Source organism: Otolemur garnettii, unplaced genomic scaffold, assembly GCF_000181295.1.
Source record: "Otolemur garnettii isolate 467f Iridium unplaced genomic scaffold, OtoGar3 scaffold00010, whole genome shotgun sequence".
In the NCBI taxonomy this organism is placed as follows: domain Eukaryota; kingdom Metazoa; phylum Chordata; class Mammalia; order Primates; family Galagidae; genus Otolemur; species Otolemur garnettii.
This window is the reverse complement of record NW_003852405.1, coordinates 17,504,362-17,519,619: the sequence shown is the minus strand read 5'-3', so window position 1 is coordinate 17,519,619 and position 15,258 is coordinate 17,504,362. Positions and strand designations below refer to the sequence as shown.

At 35.0% G+C, this 15,258-nt stretch overlaps 1 protein-coding gene across 2 annotated transcripts in view; it reads right to left on the bottom strand.

Moving 5' to 3' along the window:
- Positions 1-15,258, bottom strand: part of HFM1 (HFM1, ATP dependent DNA helicase homolog) — a 106,023-nt gene that overhangs the window by 65,166 nt on the left and 25,599 nt on the right. Inside the window, exons 2-12 of one of the 2 annotated variants that reach the window (XM_012801658.2) lie at positions 14,346-14,363; positions 13,471-13,603; positions 11,556-11,707; positions 10,616-10,693; positions 10,239-10,397; positions 7,793-7,993; positions 7,623-7,711; positions 1,776-1,819; positions 1,568-1,669; positions 1,041-1,186; positions 59-153 (exon numbers count right to left, since the gene is read on the bottom strand). In XM_012801658.2, coding sequence (XP_012657112.1) covers positions 59-153; positions 1,041-1,186; positions 1,568-1,669; positions 1,776-1,819; positions 7,623-7,711; positions 7,793-7,993; positions 10,239-10,397; positions 10,616-10,693; positions 11,556-11,707; position 13,471 — 1,067 coding nt within the window. In that variant the 5' untranslated portion in view covers positions 13,472-13,603; positions 14,346-14,363. Of the gene's footprint in view, positions 1-58; positions 154-1,040; positions 1,187-1,567; positions 1,670-1,775; positions 1,820-7,622; positions 7,712-7,792; positions 7,994-10,238; positions 10,398-10,615; positions 10,694-11,555; positions 11,708-13,470; positions 13,604-14,345; positions 14,417-15,258 lie in introns of both variants that reach the window. The other variant, XM_012801657.2, reaches the window with a different exon arrangement.

Below are 15,258 nucleotides of genomic sequence, written 5' to 3'. Positions count from 1 at the left end.
AAAAAAAAAAACAGTCTATATTAGCATGATTATCTTCTTGAAATATTTTCTATATTACCTGCTTTCTACAGTGTCACTACAAGCTAATATCTGAATGTATTTTTCTTTTGTATTTAATCGAGTCATAATAACTGCAGTAGCTGTAGTGTCAAACTGGAAAAAAAACACATAGAGAAAGTAGTAAAGAGCACATCTTGCTTGGTACCAGCTCTCTTCAATAACTTAAGACTTTAATTTTACAGTAAACATTCCCCTTGGCTTAAACAACAGTGCAAAAATCCTAAAATAAACTGTATTTGAATTTTAACCAAAAGTTTAATTTAAAAAAAACCTTCCAAGAATATAGCTGTAAATACTACTTCAGTTTCAATTTAACATAATTTTGGCAAATGTCAAAATAGAAACAAACTCTGGATAAGAGTTATACGATTTGTGTAGTTTACATATCTGACTTATTCGACAAAAACAGAATAAGAGTTATACAATTTATGTAGTTTACATATCTGATTTATTCTACAAAAGTATAAATTTGTACAACATCATATTTTGACACTCTTTGTAAATATATTCTTCTTGAATGTGCCTTAGTATTTACCTGAATGACTTCTTCATTCAAGCGTTCGTCAGAGGAATATGTTTTGAAATGTATGTGGGCTGTTTTAACTGTCACAATACCTAGGGATGCTTCACGTTCTGTAACGTACATGACAGTCATATACAATGAAAAACTGCCCCATGCATGATGCCAACAAAACAAAACAAAAAAACCTCAAAACCAAAAAGACCTTTAACAGCATACTCATTCATGATGGGCCATCCCTTCATCAGCCAATGCCAGTATCCAGAGGGAGTGAAGGAAGTATGCCTCACTTGGTGAGTCCTATTTTAATTTTATTCCTCCCCAAGGTACATTTTCTCTGTTAATATTATTTTTAAACCTAATCTAATTAAGACATTCTAATCAAAAAAATACACAAAAATGTTTTAGTTTTACCATGTCTTTAAATAAGTTACAAAAAAACAAAGTTACTGAGACTTACTTGAGGTCGTCCAGCTCTACCAATCATCTGTAGAATATCTGTTTCACTGTACTCTTCAAACATTCCTCCAGCATAATGCATTGTAGATTTTATAACTACCAGGTGAGCAGGCAAATTTACTCCCATTGCTAAAGTACTGGTAGTAACTGTATCAGAACAAGACACAGTAATTTCAAGCTATATAACTCTATTGCTTCAGGAAGATTTTTTCTTATAAAGGACACATTCTTATAAAAGCAATTGAAATTCATGTATAAGAAATTTAGAAAAGGAAGAAAAAAGAACATTACAATTTAAAATAATACAACGAAAAACTATTAAATTATTATTTTCAAATTTCACTATGCTTAATAACATGAAAAAACCCCACAAACCTGCCAAAGAATTGACTGCAGCATATACCTGCATGGATAATTACGTAATTTTAGAGTCTCAGGAACAAGTAAGATACTAAACACTTTTTAAATTTTCTCTTAAAAATAATTTTCCAAATTATTTTATAATATCCACAAGAATGCTTTACTTACAAAGAACTGGTAGATCTCCAACAGTAAAAGCTCCTTCAACTACTTTTCTATCTGACAGCTCCATGCCAGCATGATGATAACCAACACCATGTATTAAGAAATCTGTAATAGAATTTACCACTTGTTAGTTACTGCTAATATTTCATCAGTAATTGACTCTTTTTATCTGTATCTGAAAATGCTATTCAAAAATTATTTCTAAACCTACCTCTCAGTTTTGAATCTCTTATGGAGTATGCACACTTCTGTAACCTATGTAAAAATACCATAATATTATTGAGTTGCTCCCAGTAGCATCAGAAAACTCTGAAATGGTTTATTAATTATTTTAAATTAGGGATATCAAAACATATTCAAAATACGTTGAAAACTATCTTTAAGTAGAGAATATCTAACTTTCATATTCATAAGTCCCAAACTTATCAGCTGTAACATTAAAGCTCACTTTTTAAATTAAGAATAGAAAACTCATTTTCCACAGGGAAGAAAAAATTATAAATGGTGATTATGCTCATGAATCAGAATATAAAGGTCTATTCCCATAATTTACCTAAAAAATATTTGTAAGGAATAACAATTTTTAAAACTCTATAATCTCACTAGAAAGCCAAAAAAGATAGAAATAAAAAGTTGCTTATTTTCCTTTAAGATATGGAACATATCTTTATACGGTACATAAAGAAAACTAGGTTAGGAGGAAGCAAGATGGCCAAGAAGAGATGCCTAACATTCATCCCACCCCTCCCCCCCAAAAGACCAAAACAATGAATAAATACGTTCTGACCAGAGTGAGTAAAGGAAAGTATCAGAGTTCAGCAAGGGAAAAGTGAAAATCCTGGAAGTACAGAAACTCAGGATGGCCACATAGGGGAGGGAAGGAAACACATTTCTTCTATCATCTCATCCCCTAGTCAGGATCAGCTTGAAACCAGGAGAAAATGGTAAGCAGATTCCCCTAGGAACCTCTATCACCTCCGTGGACATTTGCAGTCGTCACTACTGCAGTCTTCACAGACCCTGTGCTCAGGGTAGGGAGCTGCCTGTAGTTCACACTGCTGCACTACTCCAGAGAAGGAGCCTACTGTCCTACTCCCCATGGTCCAAGCTGATACTGCACAACACCATCTTGAAACCAGAGCCACCGTTAGGATATATCGTGATCTAAACCCAAAGATGCCACAAAAAAAAAAAACCTTTCAGAACTCATAAAAAAGTTCAGTGAAAGTTGCAGGATAAAAAATCAACAAGGGCTACAAAATCCGTAGCATTTCTATCCATAAATACTGACGCATCAAAAAAAGAAATCCTTAAAAATCCTATTTGCAACATTGAAAAAATACTTAGAATAAATTTAACCAAGGAGGTAAAAGATTTGTATACTGACATCTATAACATAATGGTGGAAGTGAAGAAGGTAAAATAAAAGGAAAGATATTCTAAGTCCATGAACTAGAAGAATTAATATGGTTGAAATGTCCCTACTACCCAAAGCACAAATTCCAATGGCATTGTTCACAGAAATAGAATAAACAATCCTAAAATCCATGTGCAATCACAATAAATCCCAATTAGCCACAACAATACTGAGAAAGAAAAAGAAAGTTAGAGGCACCAACTTCCCAATTTAAAATCATACCATAAAGCTACAGTAACCAACAGTATATACGGACATAAAAACAGAAATATATACCAATAGAACAGAATAGAAAGACCAGAAATAAGTCTAAACATATACAGTCAATTAATTTTTGACAAGGGCACAAAGAGGACAGAAGAGGGAAAGATAATTTCTTTGATAAATGGTGCTGGGGAAACTGGATTGCCACATGAAAAATAATGAAATTGGATTCTTATACTATATACAAAAATCAATTCAAAAATAAATAAAATACTCAAATGTAAGACCCAAAGCCGTAAAATTCCTAGAAGAGAACACAGGGAAAAAGATTCTGGTTGTTGGCCCTGGCAATGATTTTTTGGATGCCAATAGCTCAGGTTCCAAAAGCAAAATAAATGGGACTACATCAAACTAAAAAGCTTTAGCACAGCAAATAAAACAATCAACAAAATGAAAAGGCAATCTATAAAGTGGGAAAAAATATTTGCCAACCACATATCTGATAAGGGGTTAACATCCAAAAATTATAAAGAACTATTACAACTCAATAGCAGAAAAACAACTAACCCAATTAAAAAATGAGCTAAGGAGCTTAATAGACATTTCTCCAAAGAAGACATAAAAATGACCTGCATGGTCAAAGGTGCTCAACGTTACTAATCACTAACTAATCAACATTACTTTTCATTAAAAAATGAAAATTAAAGAAAGTCATTAGGATCTATCACCTCACACCTGTTAATGTAGTTATTATCAAAAAGATAAAACAAGTTTACATGGGTGTAGAGAAAAAGGAACACTAGCACACTGTTGGTGGGAATGTAGATTGGTGTAGCCATTATGGAAAGCAGGTTGGAAGTTCCTAAAGATATTAAAAATATAATTACCATATGACCAACTCAGCAATTCTTTTGTTTTTTTTTGAGACGGAGTCTCACTATGTCACCCTTGGTAGAGTGCCATAGTGTTACAGCTCATAGCAACCTCAAATTCTTGGGTTCAAGTGATTCTCTTGCCTCATCCTCCCAAGTAGCTGGGACCTGGCTATTTTTTTGTTGTAGTTGTTATTGTTGTTTAGGAGGCCCAGGCCAGGTTCGAACTCGCCAGGCCCAGTGTATATGGCTGACGTCCTAACCACTGAGCAATGGGCACCAAGTCAGCTCAGCAATTCTTTCTTTGGGTATTTCCCAAAGGAGATGAAATCATTACCTCATGAAGATATCTGTACTCCCATGTTCACTGCAGTACTATTTATAGTAGCCAAGATATGGAAAAAACCTAAGTGTCATTGATAGACAAATAAGGAAAACAAACATGGTGTGTATATACATACACACACACATTTATACACACAATGGAGTATTATTCAGACTTTAAAAAAGATACTCGGCCATTTCCCACAACATGGATGAACCTCAAAGATATTATGCTGCAATACTAATGAAATAAACCAGAAAGAAAATTACACGATTTCACTAATATATGAACTCTTAAAAGAAAAACAAGAAGTCAAATATAGAGATAGAAAATAAAACAATGATTACCAGAAGTAGGGCAGGTCCAGTATATAAAATAGAGAGATGTAGGTCAAAGGATACAAAGTAGTAGCTACATTGGATAAGTCAGTCTAGAGATCTAAGGTACATCATGAAAACTATAGTTAATGAGATCATATTAAATTAAGGATTCATGTCAAATAAGTAGATTTTAGCTCTTATTTGAAAAAGTAACTATCTGAGATGAAAGATACATTCATTTGCTTCCCTCTTCACTACACTACTATTTTACTATCTGTATGTATCCTATAACATCATGTTGTAAATGTTCAACATGCACTACAAAACAAAAATATTGGAAGTTGCTAAGCTTGGTTCTTAAATATGTCTAGGAACCTCCAAATTTGTGTTTTTCCATTCCCTTGCATATCTGACATTAGGAGGCATTATTTTTATAATACTCTTTTTTTTTTTTTTTAAGGACTCATAATGGAATGAAGAAAAGGCAAGAGGAAAGGGCATTTTATTAAGCACAAACTCTGTGCTATGCACTGTTTGGTATCTTAGACATGTTGCCTTATTTAATTATCACAATAACATAGTAAGGTTACACTTATAACCATGTCTAGATACCTAATCTTGATTAAGAAACTGCAGCTAAGGCTGGGCGCAGTGGCTTAGGCCTTTAATCCCTAGTCTGGGAGGCTAAGGTAGGTTGAGTGCTTGAACTCAGGAGTTCCAGACCAGCCTGAGCAAGAGCAAGACCTATGTCTCTACTGAAAAAAAATAGAAAACCTAGCCAAGTGTTGTGGCAGAGTGCCTACAGTCCCAGCTACTTGGGAGGCTGAAGCAAGAGGATCTCTTGAGCCCCAGAGTTTGAGGTTGCTGTGAGCTATGATGCTATGATGCTGTGAGCACTCTACAGAAGGTGAAAGAAAAAAGAAAAGAAACTACAGCTGAGAGAAGTCAAGTAATATGACCAATGATGGCACTATAATTCAAATCTGGGTCTCTGGCTTCAGTATGTTTCTAATACCAACATTTTCTTTCTGGAAAAAGCATGGATAAAAAAGAGGATGAAGAAAGAAAAAATAAGGCACAAAGAGAGAAAAAATAAGAATTAGAGGAGACAGAAAATTTCCTTGAGTAACTAGGTAAGAGTGCAAAATGAGAAAAGGAATTAAGGTAAATGCTTTCTGGAAGAAAATGATTATCTGCAACAAAATTAGTTAATTTGTGTGCAGTAGGGAATAGGAAAAAGGGAGAGGATATAATGTAAATTAGTTTAAAGGGATGTTATAACCTATCTATTTCAGTTCCTTACTCATATAGGTAACTTCAGCTGAAAATATTAATTATTGAGTATTCATGTTAGGGGACCACATAGCTGTTCTATGTGAATGATGCCACTACTGCACAAATAGTATCTTAAGTCTTTCAAAAGTGCCTTCAGTTAGTTTAGGAGCAAGAAAATAAGCCTTGTTACTTGACACTCACACCACATCTTGCTTCTGACTAAAGTGACATGGACCAACTTGATCGCCTAGTTTATTCACCCAACAAGTAAAATGCTCTAAACTCTACCTTATACCTACGCTTTATAAAAAAGTTTTACTTTTACATTTATTGTATTAACTAGTTTTATAATCAACTGGTCGATATGTTTTTAAAACCCCATCTTTGTTGAAAAAATTTAGAAAAATAATAGTCAACAATGTTATAAAACCATGTACAGCCAGTATGCAAAGTCTTAATCATTATTGGCTGCCAATGTTTTTCTCATTAGCATTAATTTCACTTTCTCGGGATGAGTCTGGAGAATTAGTTAGGCATAAAATTGGGGTACTGCAGGCCACTAAGAATTATGGATTTTATCCTAAGGACAATAAGAAGCTATTAAAGAGTTTTAGGCAGGAAACTGATGTATTCAGATGTGACATTTTAAACAATCACTCTGCTATGTAGAGAATAGATTGAAGAGTACAGAAGTATGTGTAGTCAACAGAGAAAAGAATAAAACCCAAGCAAAAGATTAAGTGATGTGAATTAGGAAGGTGGCAGTGCTGATGGAGACAAAATGACGTATTTGAGATACATTTAGAATAATAAACTGTACGTGGTGATTGTCTACAGCTTGGAAGATGAAGATTATCAATGATAGGTTTCTCCCATGAGCAACTAGGTATAACATATAATTAAGATAGGGAACACTGAAGAAGGAGGTGGTTTGAGAGAAAACTTGAGGTTCTACTTAGGATATAATGAGTTTGAGAAGTCCATAAACTATACAATTGGATATCAGTGAAACAGATGGACTATGGCCCTGGAGTTCAGTAGGGAGGTCTGAACTGAAGGTAAAATTTAGGGATTCATAGACAGACATAAATGTACATGAAACTCACATGAGTATACACAAGGACCTGGGAGTGGGGAATTAGAAAAAATAAACCTCCGAGAATGCCACATTTAAGATTTGGGTAAAAGAAGTGAAAAGGGGACTAAGAATGAGCAGCCTGCAAAGAAGGATGATACTGGTAGAAGATGATTATGGAAGAAGAGTCCAGAGTGTTTAAGTAAGGTGGAAGTAGTCAAATGCATTAGAGATTCCTGACAGATTAATTAGCAATACATGCATCAGCTTTAGTGAAAGATTGTGATACTGGATTGAAAGTAGGTTAAAAAAAAAAAAAAGAAAAAGAAGACGACGATAGCAGTATGTCTTCATCTTTCACAACACCTGGCTATGAAATAAAGATCAATCACAGCTGCATTAGGATTCATTATCACACTCCTCAAAATTACTATTATTTTTGCAAATGAGGAGACTGAGGCTTGGATATGTCAAGTAACTTGCCCAAGGTTAAGGGACAAACCTAGTTTTCTCTTATCTTGATGATCCCCAAGAGTCCTTTCATTTCCATGAAAAAAAGAAAAACTATACCTCTGTTTCTGTTCCACAGTCATAATAAATTTAGCATCTTTCAGAAGAACAGAAGCAGCCTGTTGTACACCTTTCCTTGTTGCACAAAACTGAAAATAAATTAATAATTTTTTATTATCAAGTTAAAAACTGAACATTACACTAAAAAATAAGCAACCAACCATCCATACCACAAGTGTGGGTTTTTGATCAGAGTACGTCTGTATAACACTGGCAATTTTGTAGTTGAGGGTTAGATCAAACTTAAATTCAGTTTGATTACTAGTGTAGGGAAATCCAAGGACAACTTTCCGAAGTTTCACCGGTCTATGGCTTTCATCCATTGTCAGACATAAGGCGGGTCTTTCACCATCTGAAAGCCATTCTGCTATCTGTAAAAACAGAAATATGTATATTTAAATTTTTTTCCAAGAAAGTTCAATGGATAAAAATAACCCAATTATAGAGCACTTTAAAGTCAAGGTACAAAAAGCATTTAATCAACTAGTCTTTTTCAATATTATACATCATTCCATTAATACTATTTTGTTGATATATTATAAAAACTACCGATAGCAGTATTTCAAGATTATACCCACTTTCACTTCTAACTGATTATTATTGCTTTATTTTCCTTCATAAGATTCCACAGTAAAATTAAAAATTGATTTTGTCATAGAAATCAAATTTCTCACAATTATTATAACTTCATTATTTTTCCAAATTATGCCTTGAAACTACCAAAAATTCTTTTGTGTTTTTGTGTTGCCTTAAACCAGAGATGTCCAACCCGTACCCACAGGCCTCATGCTGACTTTTTTTATTTGTGGCCTCGAATATGAGAAGAATGCACAGAACTGTTTTTTTGTTAATCAGCTTTGATTAGTATTTGTATATTTAAAGTGTGGAGCTCACACCTGTAATCCTAGCACTCTGGGAGGCTGAGGCGGGTAGAATGCCTTAGCTTATGGGTTTGAGACCAGCATGAGCCAGAGTGAAACCCCCATCTCTATGAAAAATAGCCAGGTGTTGTGGTGGGCATCTGTAGTCCCAGCTACTTGGGAGGCTGAGGCAAGAGAATCGCTCAAGCCCAAGAGTTTGAGGTTGCTGTGAGCTATGACGCCACAGCACTCTCCCAAGAGCAACAAAGTGGGACTCTGTCTCAAAAAATAAAAAAAATAAAGTGTGGCTCAAGATAACTTTTATTTTTCCAATATGTGATAGAGGAAAAAAGGTTTGGATACCCCTGTGACTTAAACATTAGGTGAATAGTAGCAAAGTAATATTCACTTAGGTTGACAAGGGTTGGCAATTATTTTCTTTTTAAGACAGAGTCTCACTTTATTGCCCTCAGTAGAGTGCGGTGCCTTCACAGCTCATGGCAACCTCAAACTCTTGGATCAAGTGATCCTCTTGCCTCAGTCTCCCGAGTAGCTGGGATTATAGGCACCTATCACAATGCTTAGGTATTTTTTAGAGATGGGGGTCTCACTCTTGCTCAAGCTGGTCTCGAACTCCTGAGCTCAAACAATCTACCTGCCTTGGGCTCTCAGAGTGCTGGGATTACAGGCTTCAGGACCCATGCCTGGAGAGTTAACAATTTTTAAGCAAACAATAAATAAACATTGGAGAGATGGTAGTGCCAAAAGCACATTTCAGACTTAGTGATAGTTTCAGACTGGTTTCTAGAGCAGTCCTTACCTCTGCATGCCACAAATATAGTATTGAAGAATATTTAATGACATGGAAATGTTTATAGGTGAAATGCAAGCCAAAAAAGAATGAGCACATTATGACACAATATGACAAACATTAGGATTTAGTCTCGTTTTAATAAACTTTAATTTTTTTCATATTACTCTTGAATATGAAAAAATTATCATATTAAGAACAAGAAAATGATTGTGCCAAATTAAAGACAAAAATTTCCTCTGGAATATATGATAGTAGCTATTTGTGAAAAGAGTTTCTGAGAAATACAGTAACAGGGGAAAAAGCAATATTACAGAAAGTTGAAAAGTAAGTGGGAGTAAGAAAGAGTGACACTATTTTCTTCAAAATGTTTACTTAAAAATTGAAGAAAAAATTAAGTCATATATTCATTATGAAAAGTATAATACCACATAAAATTATTTCTTTACATGTCCATGTGGCCCATTAACCATGAGATCCTCCTCAAGGATGGTGTCCCCATGTGTTTTTACTCTTGCAACTATTATTAGTGCTTCACAATGCCAAGCATATAGAATAGAGTAAGTTGTAATCATCTAAGCAATTATTTTTATTTTCTACTATACTTTGCTATACAATTTGTGTCAGCTGGTTACAATGACCATAACATGTTGGTCAAGTTATTATGAGGTGTCTGAAACTCATGAAACTAGATGTTAGATACTAGCAAACAAAAGACTTCCAACAAATGTTTTATTAAACCTGATCAACCAGCCTCAATACCTATGTGAGTTAGCCACAACTTTCATACTTATGTGACTTAGCCACAACATTCTACAACATACTTTCCAATTAAATTTGTTAGGCAACTAAAAGAAGAAAAAGCAAAACTCACTTTTCTCTAAGATCAAAATGATTAAAAATTTCACAAGTCATAAAAAACCTGAGACTAATATTCTAACTTACATCCTCAGCATTTGGAATTGTTGCAGATACTGCTACAAATCTCACTGGAATGACAGTGCTAATATTTTTTAAAGTCTGAGATACAGATTGTACAGTTTTCATTCTGCTGACTACAACTTCAAGAATTGGACCACGATTTTCATCTTTTACAACGTGAACCTAAGTAGGAAATCAAGAAAAAACATTAGTTATTAAACTAAAAACTTAATTAAAATATGCAATAATATTAACATCCTTCCTTTAGAAAATGAGTATCTTCCATTTAAAGAGATAAAACAAACATGTAGTTTTGTTGAAAATGAAAATGTTTTCTTTCTTTCTATCCATTATATCCTCTTTTTAGGTTTATCTATGAAGGTGAGTCATGTGTTCATTACCTCGTCAATGAGAAACAGTCGAACCAGCTGGACCAAAGAATTATCTCTCCATTTCCTAGTCATGCTATCCCATTTTTCCTAAAGAAAAAAATTAAGTAGTTTAATGTAATAAGAAATTCTGATAAATATTATTTAAGATACAAATAAAAATTTTATTATGACATATCATAAATAATGGGCAATGTTTTGGTTGATGCCTTAAAAGTATCCTAAAAAAAATTTAAGGATCTCACTCTGCGCCTGTGGCTCAAGTGGCTAAGGCGCCAGCCATATACACCTGAGCTGGCGAGTTTGAATCTAGGCCTGGCCCGCCAAACAACAATGACGGCTGCAACCAAAAAATAGCCGGGTGTTGTGGCAGGCATCTGTAGTCCCAGCTACTTGGGAGGCTGAGGCAAGAGAATCACTTAAGCCCAGGAGTTGGAGGTTGCTGTGAGCTGTGATGTCACAGCACTCTACCCAGGGTGACAGCTTGAGGCTCTGTCTCAAAAAAAAATTTAAGGATCAAAAAAGATTTAAGAAACTTTGACAGTCCTAATGGGCCATCAGCTGTTTGTATGTTAAACCTCAAAAAATGTTCAAGTCAAAGTTTAATAGGTAATAGTATTACCTATTTTTCAGTGCTACCAAGGCCATCCCTTTACAATACATAATACTTGGGTAAAAAAGAATACAAATTACAAATCATCTATAATAACAAGTTAACTATTCTTTATGCATTTTTCCTATTTGGTCAATTCTTTTTTACTTATAAATTTATGCACATTAATTTGTTCGCTGAATACTAGCTACATTTTATATATATATATATGTTTTTTTTTTTTTTTTACATTGCAAATATATGCTTCTACTTTGTATTTTTTTCAAACATTTCTTCCTGGTGAAGAAACAGATGTTTTCTAACAAATCAAGGAAATAACAAAGTATAAAGAACACCTACTGGAGTTGTCATAATAATATGAGCATGCTGAATCTCAAACAGGTCATCCATTACTGTATCTCCGGTGAGTTCTTTACAAGTCAGTCCTATTGCTCCAAATTTTTCCTTCCAGTCATCAAAACGCTGACTACACAGGACTTTTATTGGTGCCACTGTTACAATGTAAGACATTTATTTTGAACATTAGTGAAATTTTAAAGTTATTTTCACAAATTTTGGTTAATAAAGTTAGGGTAGAAAATACATACCTAGGTACTGCCTAATATTAGTAAGTTAAAAATTAACAATATGGGCATATTATTTAAAAATAGAAAAGTAATAACCTGAAAAAACTAAAAATAGAAATAGAAGGCAGGGGTGGCTCCTGTGGCTCAGTGAGTAGGGCACCACCCCCATATACGGAGGGTGGAGGGTTCAAACCCAGCCCTAGCCAAACTGTAACAAAAAAATAGCCAGGCATTGTGGTGGGCACCTGTAGTCCCAGCTACTTGGGAGGCTGAGGCAAGAGAACTGCCTAAGCCCAAAAGCTGGAGATTGCTATGAATTGCTATGAGCTGTGATGCCACTGCACTCTATTGAGGGCGACAAAGCGAGACTCTGTCTCGAAAAAAAAAAAAAAAGAAAAAAAAAGAAATAGAAGGCTGGGAAGGATAGTTCATATCTGCAATCCCAGTACTCTGGCAAGGCAAGGCTGGAGGATCACCTTAGCTCAGAAATTTGAGAACAGCCTGAGCAAGAGCAAGACTCCCCTCTTTACTAAAAATAGAAAAATTAACTGGGTGTTGTGGTGGGCACCTGTAGTCCCAGATACTCTAGAGCTTGAGGCAAGAGGACACTTTAACCCAGAGTTTGAGGTTGCTGTGAGCTAGGCTGAGGCCATGGTACTCTAGCCTGGGGCACAGAATGAGACTCTGTCTCAAAACCAAAAAACAAATAGAAATGGAAGTGATTGCTCAAGCAAGTGTAACTGGAGTGGAGAAAAGTAGGGTAGAAGACTAGTGCTTTTCCTTACAAGCTTTTTTGTGGTATTTTATTTTTTAAACCATATACATACATAACTTTTGATGAAAAAATTTAAAAATATATACACCTAAGAGAGCAGAAGTTCCCACACAAATTTTTAGAATAAGTATGTAAAAGTCAAGTTCTCAATTCAAATATTACTTTTCTTTTCTAATTCTGAGAAAATGTGTGGCTCAGCACCTGTGGCTCAAGTGGCTAAGGCATCAGCCACATACACCTAAGGTGGTGGGTTCGAATCCAGCCCGGGCCTGCCAAACAACGACAGCTGCAACCAAAAAATAGCCAGGTGTTGTGGCCGGCACCTGTGGTCCCAGATACTTGGGAGGCAGAGGCAGGAGACTCACTTGAGCCCAAGAGTTGGAGGTTGATGTGAGCTGTGATGCCACAGCACTCTACCCAGGGGGAGAGCTTGAGGTTCTGTCTCAAAAAAAAAAAAAGAAAATGTGTTTTAAATTGGGTGGCACCTGTGGCTCAGTGGGTAGAGCTCTGGCCCCATATACCGAGGGTAGCAGGTTCAAACCCAGCCCTGGCCAAACTGCAAACAAAAAATAGCTGGGCGTTGTGGCAGGCGCCTGTAGTCCCATCTGCTTGGGAGGCTGAGGCAAGAGAATTGCCTAAGCCCAGGAGTTAGAGGTTGCTATGAGCCCTGATGCCACAGCGCTCTGCCAAGGGTGATAAAGTAAAACTCTGTCTCTTAAAAAAAAAAAAACAACCAAAAAACGTGTTTTAAATTTAATGTAATATACAAGACCAATTGTGGTGTTATCTTTATTAAAATTGTATAGAAAACCAAATAATAATTCCTGTACACTGAAACTGAATTTACTTCTTCATTTTGCTTCAGTGGTTTTTCATTATTATAATAATGAAAACTCTTACAATACATACTTACTGTAAACAATTTTAATATTTGGCCATGGCAATGGTACTTCCACTAATAATCTTGTTATAGCTAGTTCAAACAGTACAGTCTTTCCAGAACCAGTTGGAGCACAAATCACAAAATTCCTGTCTGTATAAAGGAGCTAAAAAATAAAATTTAATCAATCATGTAATATACAGAATTTTCACATACATTCTCTTTTTTTTTTTTTTTTTTTGAGACAGAGCCTCAAGCTGTCCCCCTGGGTAGAGTGCCGTGGCCTTACTGCTCACAGCAATCTCCAACTCCTGGGCTCAAGCGAGTCTCCTGTCTCAGCCTCCCAAGTAGCTGGGACTACAGGCGCCTGCCACAATGCGCAGCTATTTTTTGGTTGCAGCCATTATTGTTGTTTGGCGGGCCCGGGCTGGATTCGAACCCGCCACCTTAGGTGTATGTGGCTGGCGCCTTAGCCACTTGAGCCACAGGCGCCGAGCCCACATACATTCTCAATGCATTTTTTAAAATACCATAGGACGAGTCTAAGAATTAATAGCACAAACATTTTTACCTCTAAAATCATTCAAACTGTAAACTATACTGCTTAGACCCTCTACCATCAAAAAATAACAATATTAATATTTTATTATGCTATTTTATTTGTCAAAGTAAGGTGCTAGACCAGGAAGAAAATCATTCCTTTAGCTTCCAGAGAAATTCTAATCTAGATAAATACAAATGAATCCCTTTATGAAAATCACATGCACTCATTAACAAATATTCTCTGATTTCCTGTAATGTACTAGACACTGAATATAGCAATGGTGACATAAAGATGTGATCTAGTCTTGCCCTTAGAGAGGATATACTCTAGTGAGAAGAGGCAGATAAGTAAATAAAATACTTACATCATCAAAGGCTTTGGACTGTACATAGTTGAAATATGGGAATTCTTTGAAAATACTTCTAAATTTTGCCGCTTAGAATAACATTAAGGAGTCAAATATTTCAGAATTTTAAAAATTGGTTACTTTTAATAAATTAATTTTTAATTTTTATTTTTTGGGTTACTTTTAATTTAAAATTTCAGTTATTGATATTAATTCTGATAATACTTAATGATAATGCTTTGACATTTGCTATTTTAGCAGCTTAATACAGGAATTAACATAAATTATTCTACCCTGCAATCACATTTGAAATTTCTGAAAAGAACCTGTAAAGTTCCTACAGGGAAAACAAGAAGTTATATAAGGGTTATAACTTGAGAGTTAAATACAACGAAGACATGCAGTTTCCTACAGGCAAATGTATCCTAACTACACGTTTAGTTATCTTTTCCAGACTAGTGACTAAGCCACTTGATTTTTTAACTCTTCTTTAATGTTCAGAATTTCACTTCTTAACTATTTACTGTACCTCATTAGCTGATGTATGTTTCTGGTTATCTAACACTGAATCCTTTTGTTTTTGATAATTTAGTTGGGTTAAGTGGTAAATTTAGTTGTAATTACCAAAATACTGGCTTGACAGGAAGAACTTAAATGATTCTTCCCCTATAAGAAAGTTCAAAAATATTTATGTATAAGAAGAGTAAACTGTCCGTTTCCAAAGTGAGGGTCTATTGGAGCTTGGAAGATATCTGTCCATACATGGTATCATTTACAATATGTCAACTACCTTTATTCAGCACTATACGCAAAATACATTTCTCGATTTAGAAAGCTGTGGGAAACTATAAAGAAGGAGAAAGTGAGTTCTTGTAAGTGAAACTGTTATAATCTATTAGGAGATGTAAGACAGTTAATAGTATATCTGAGA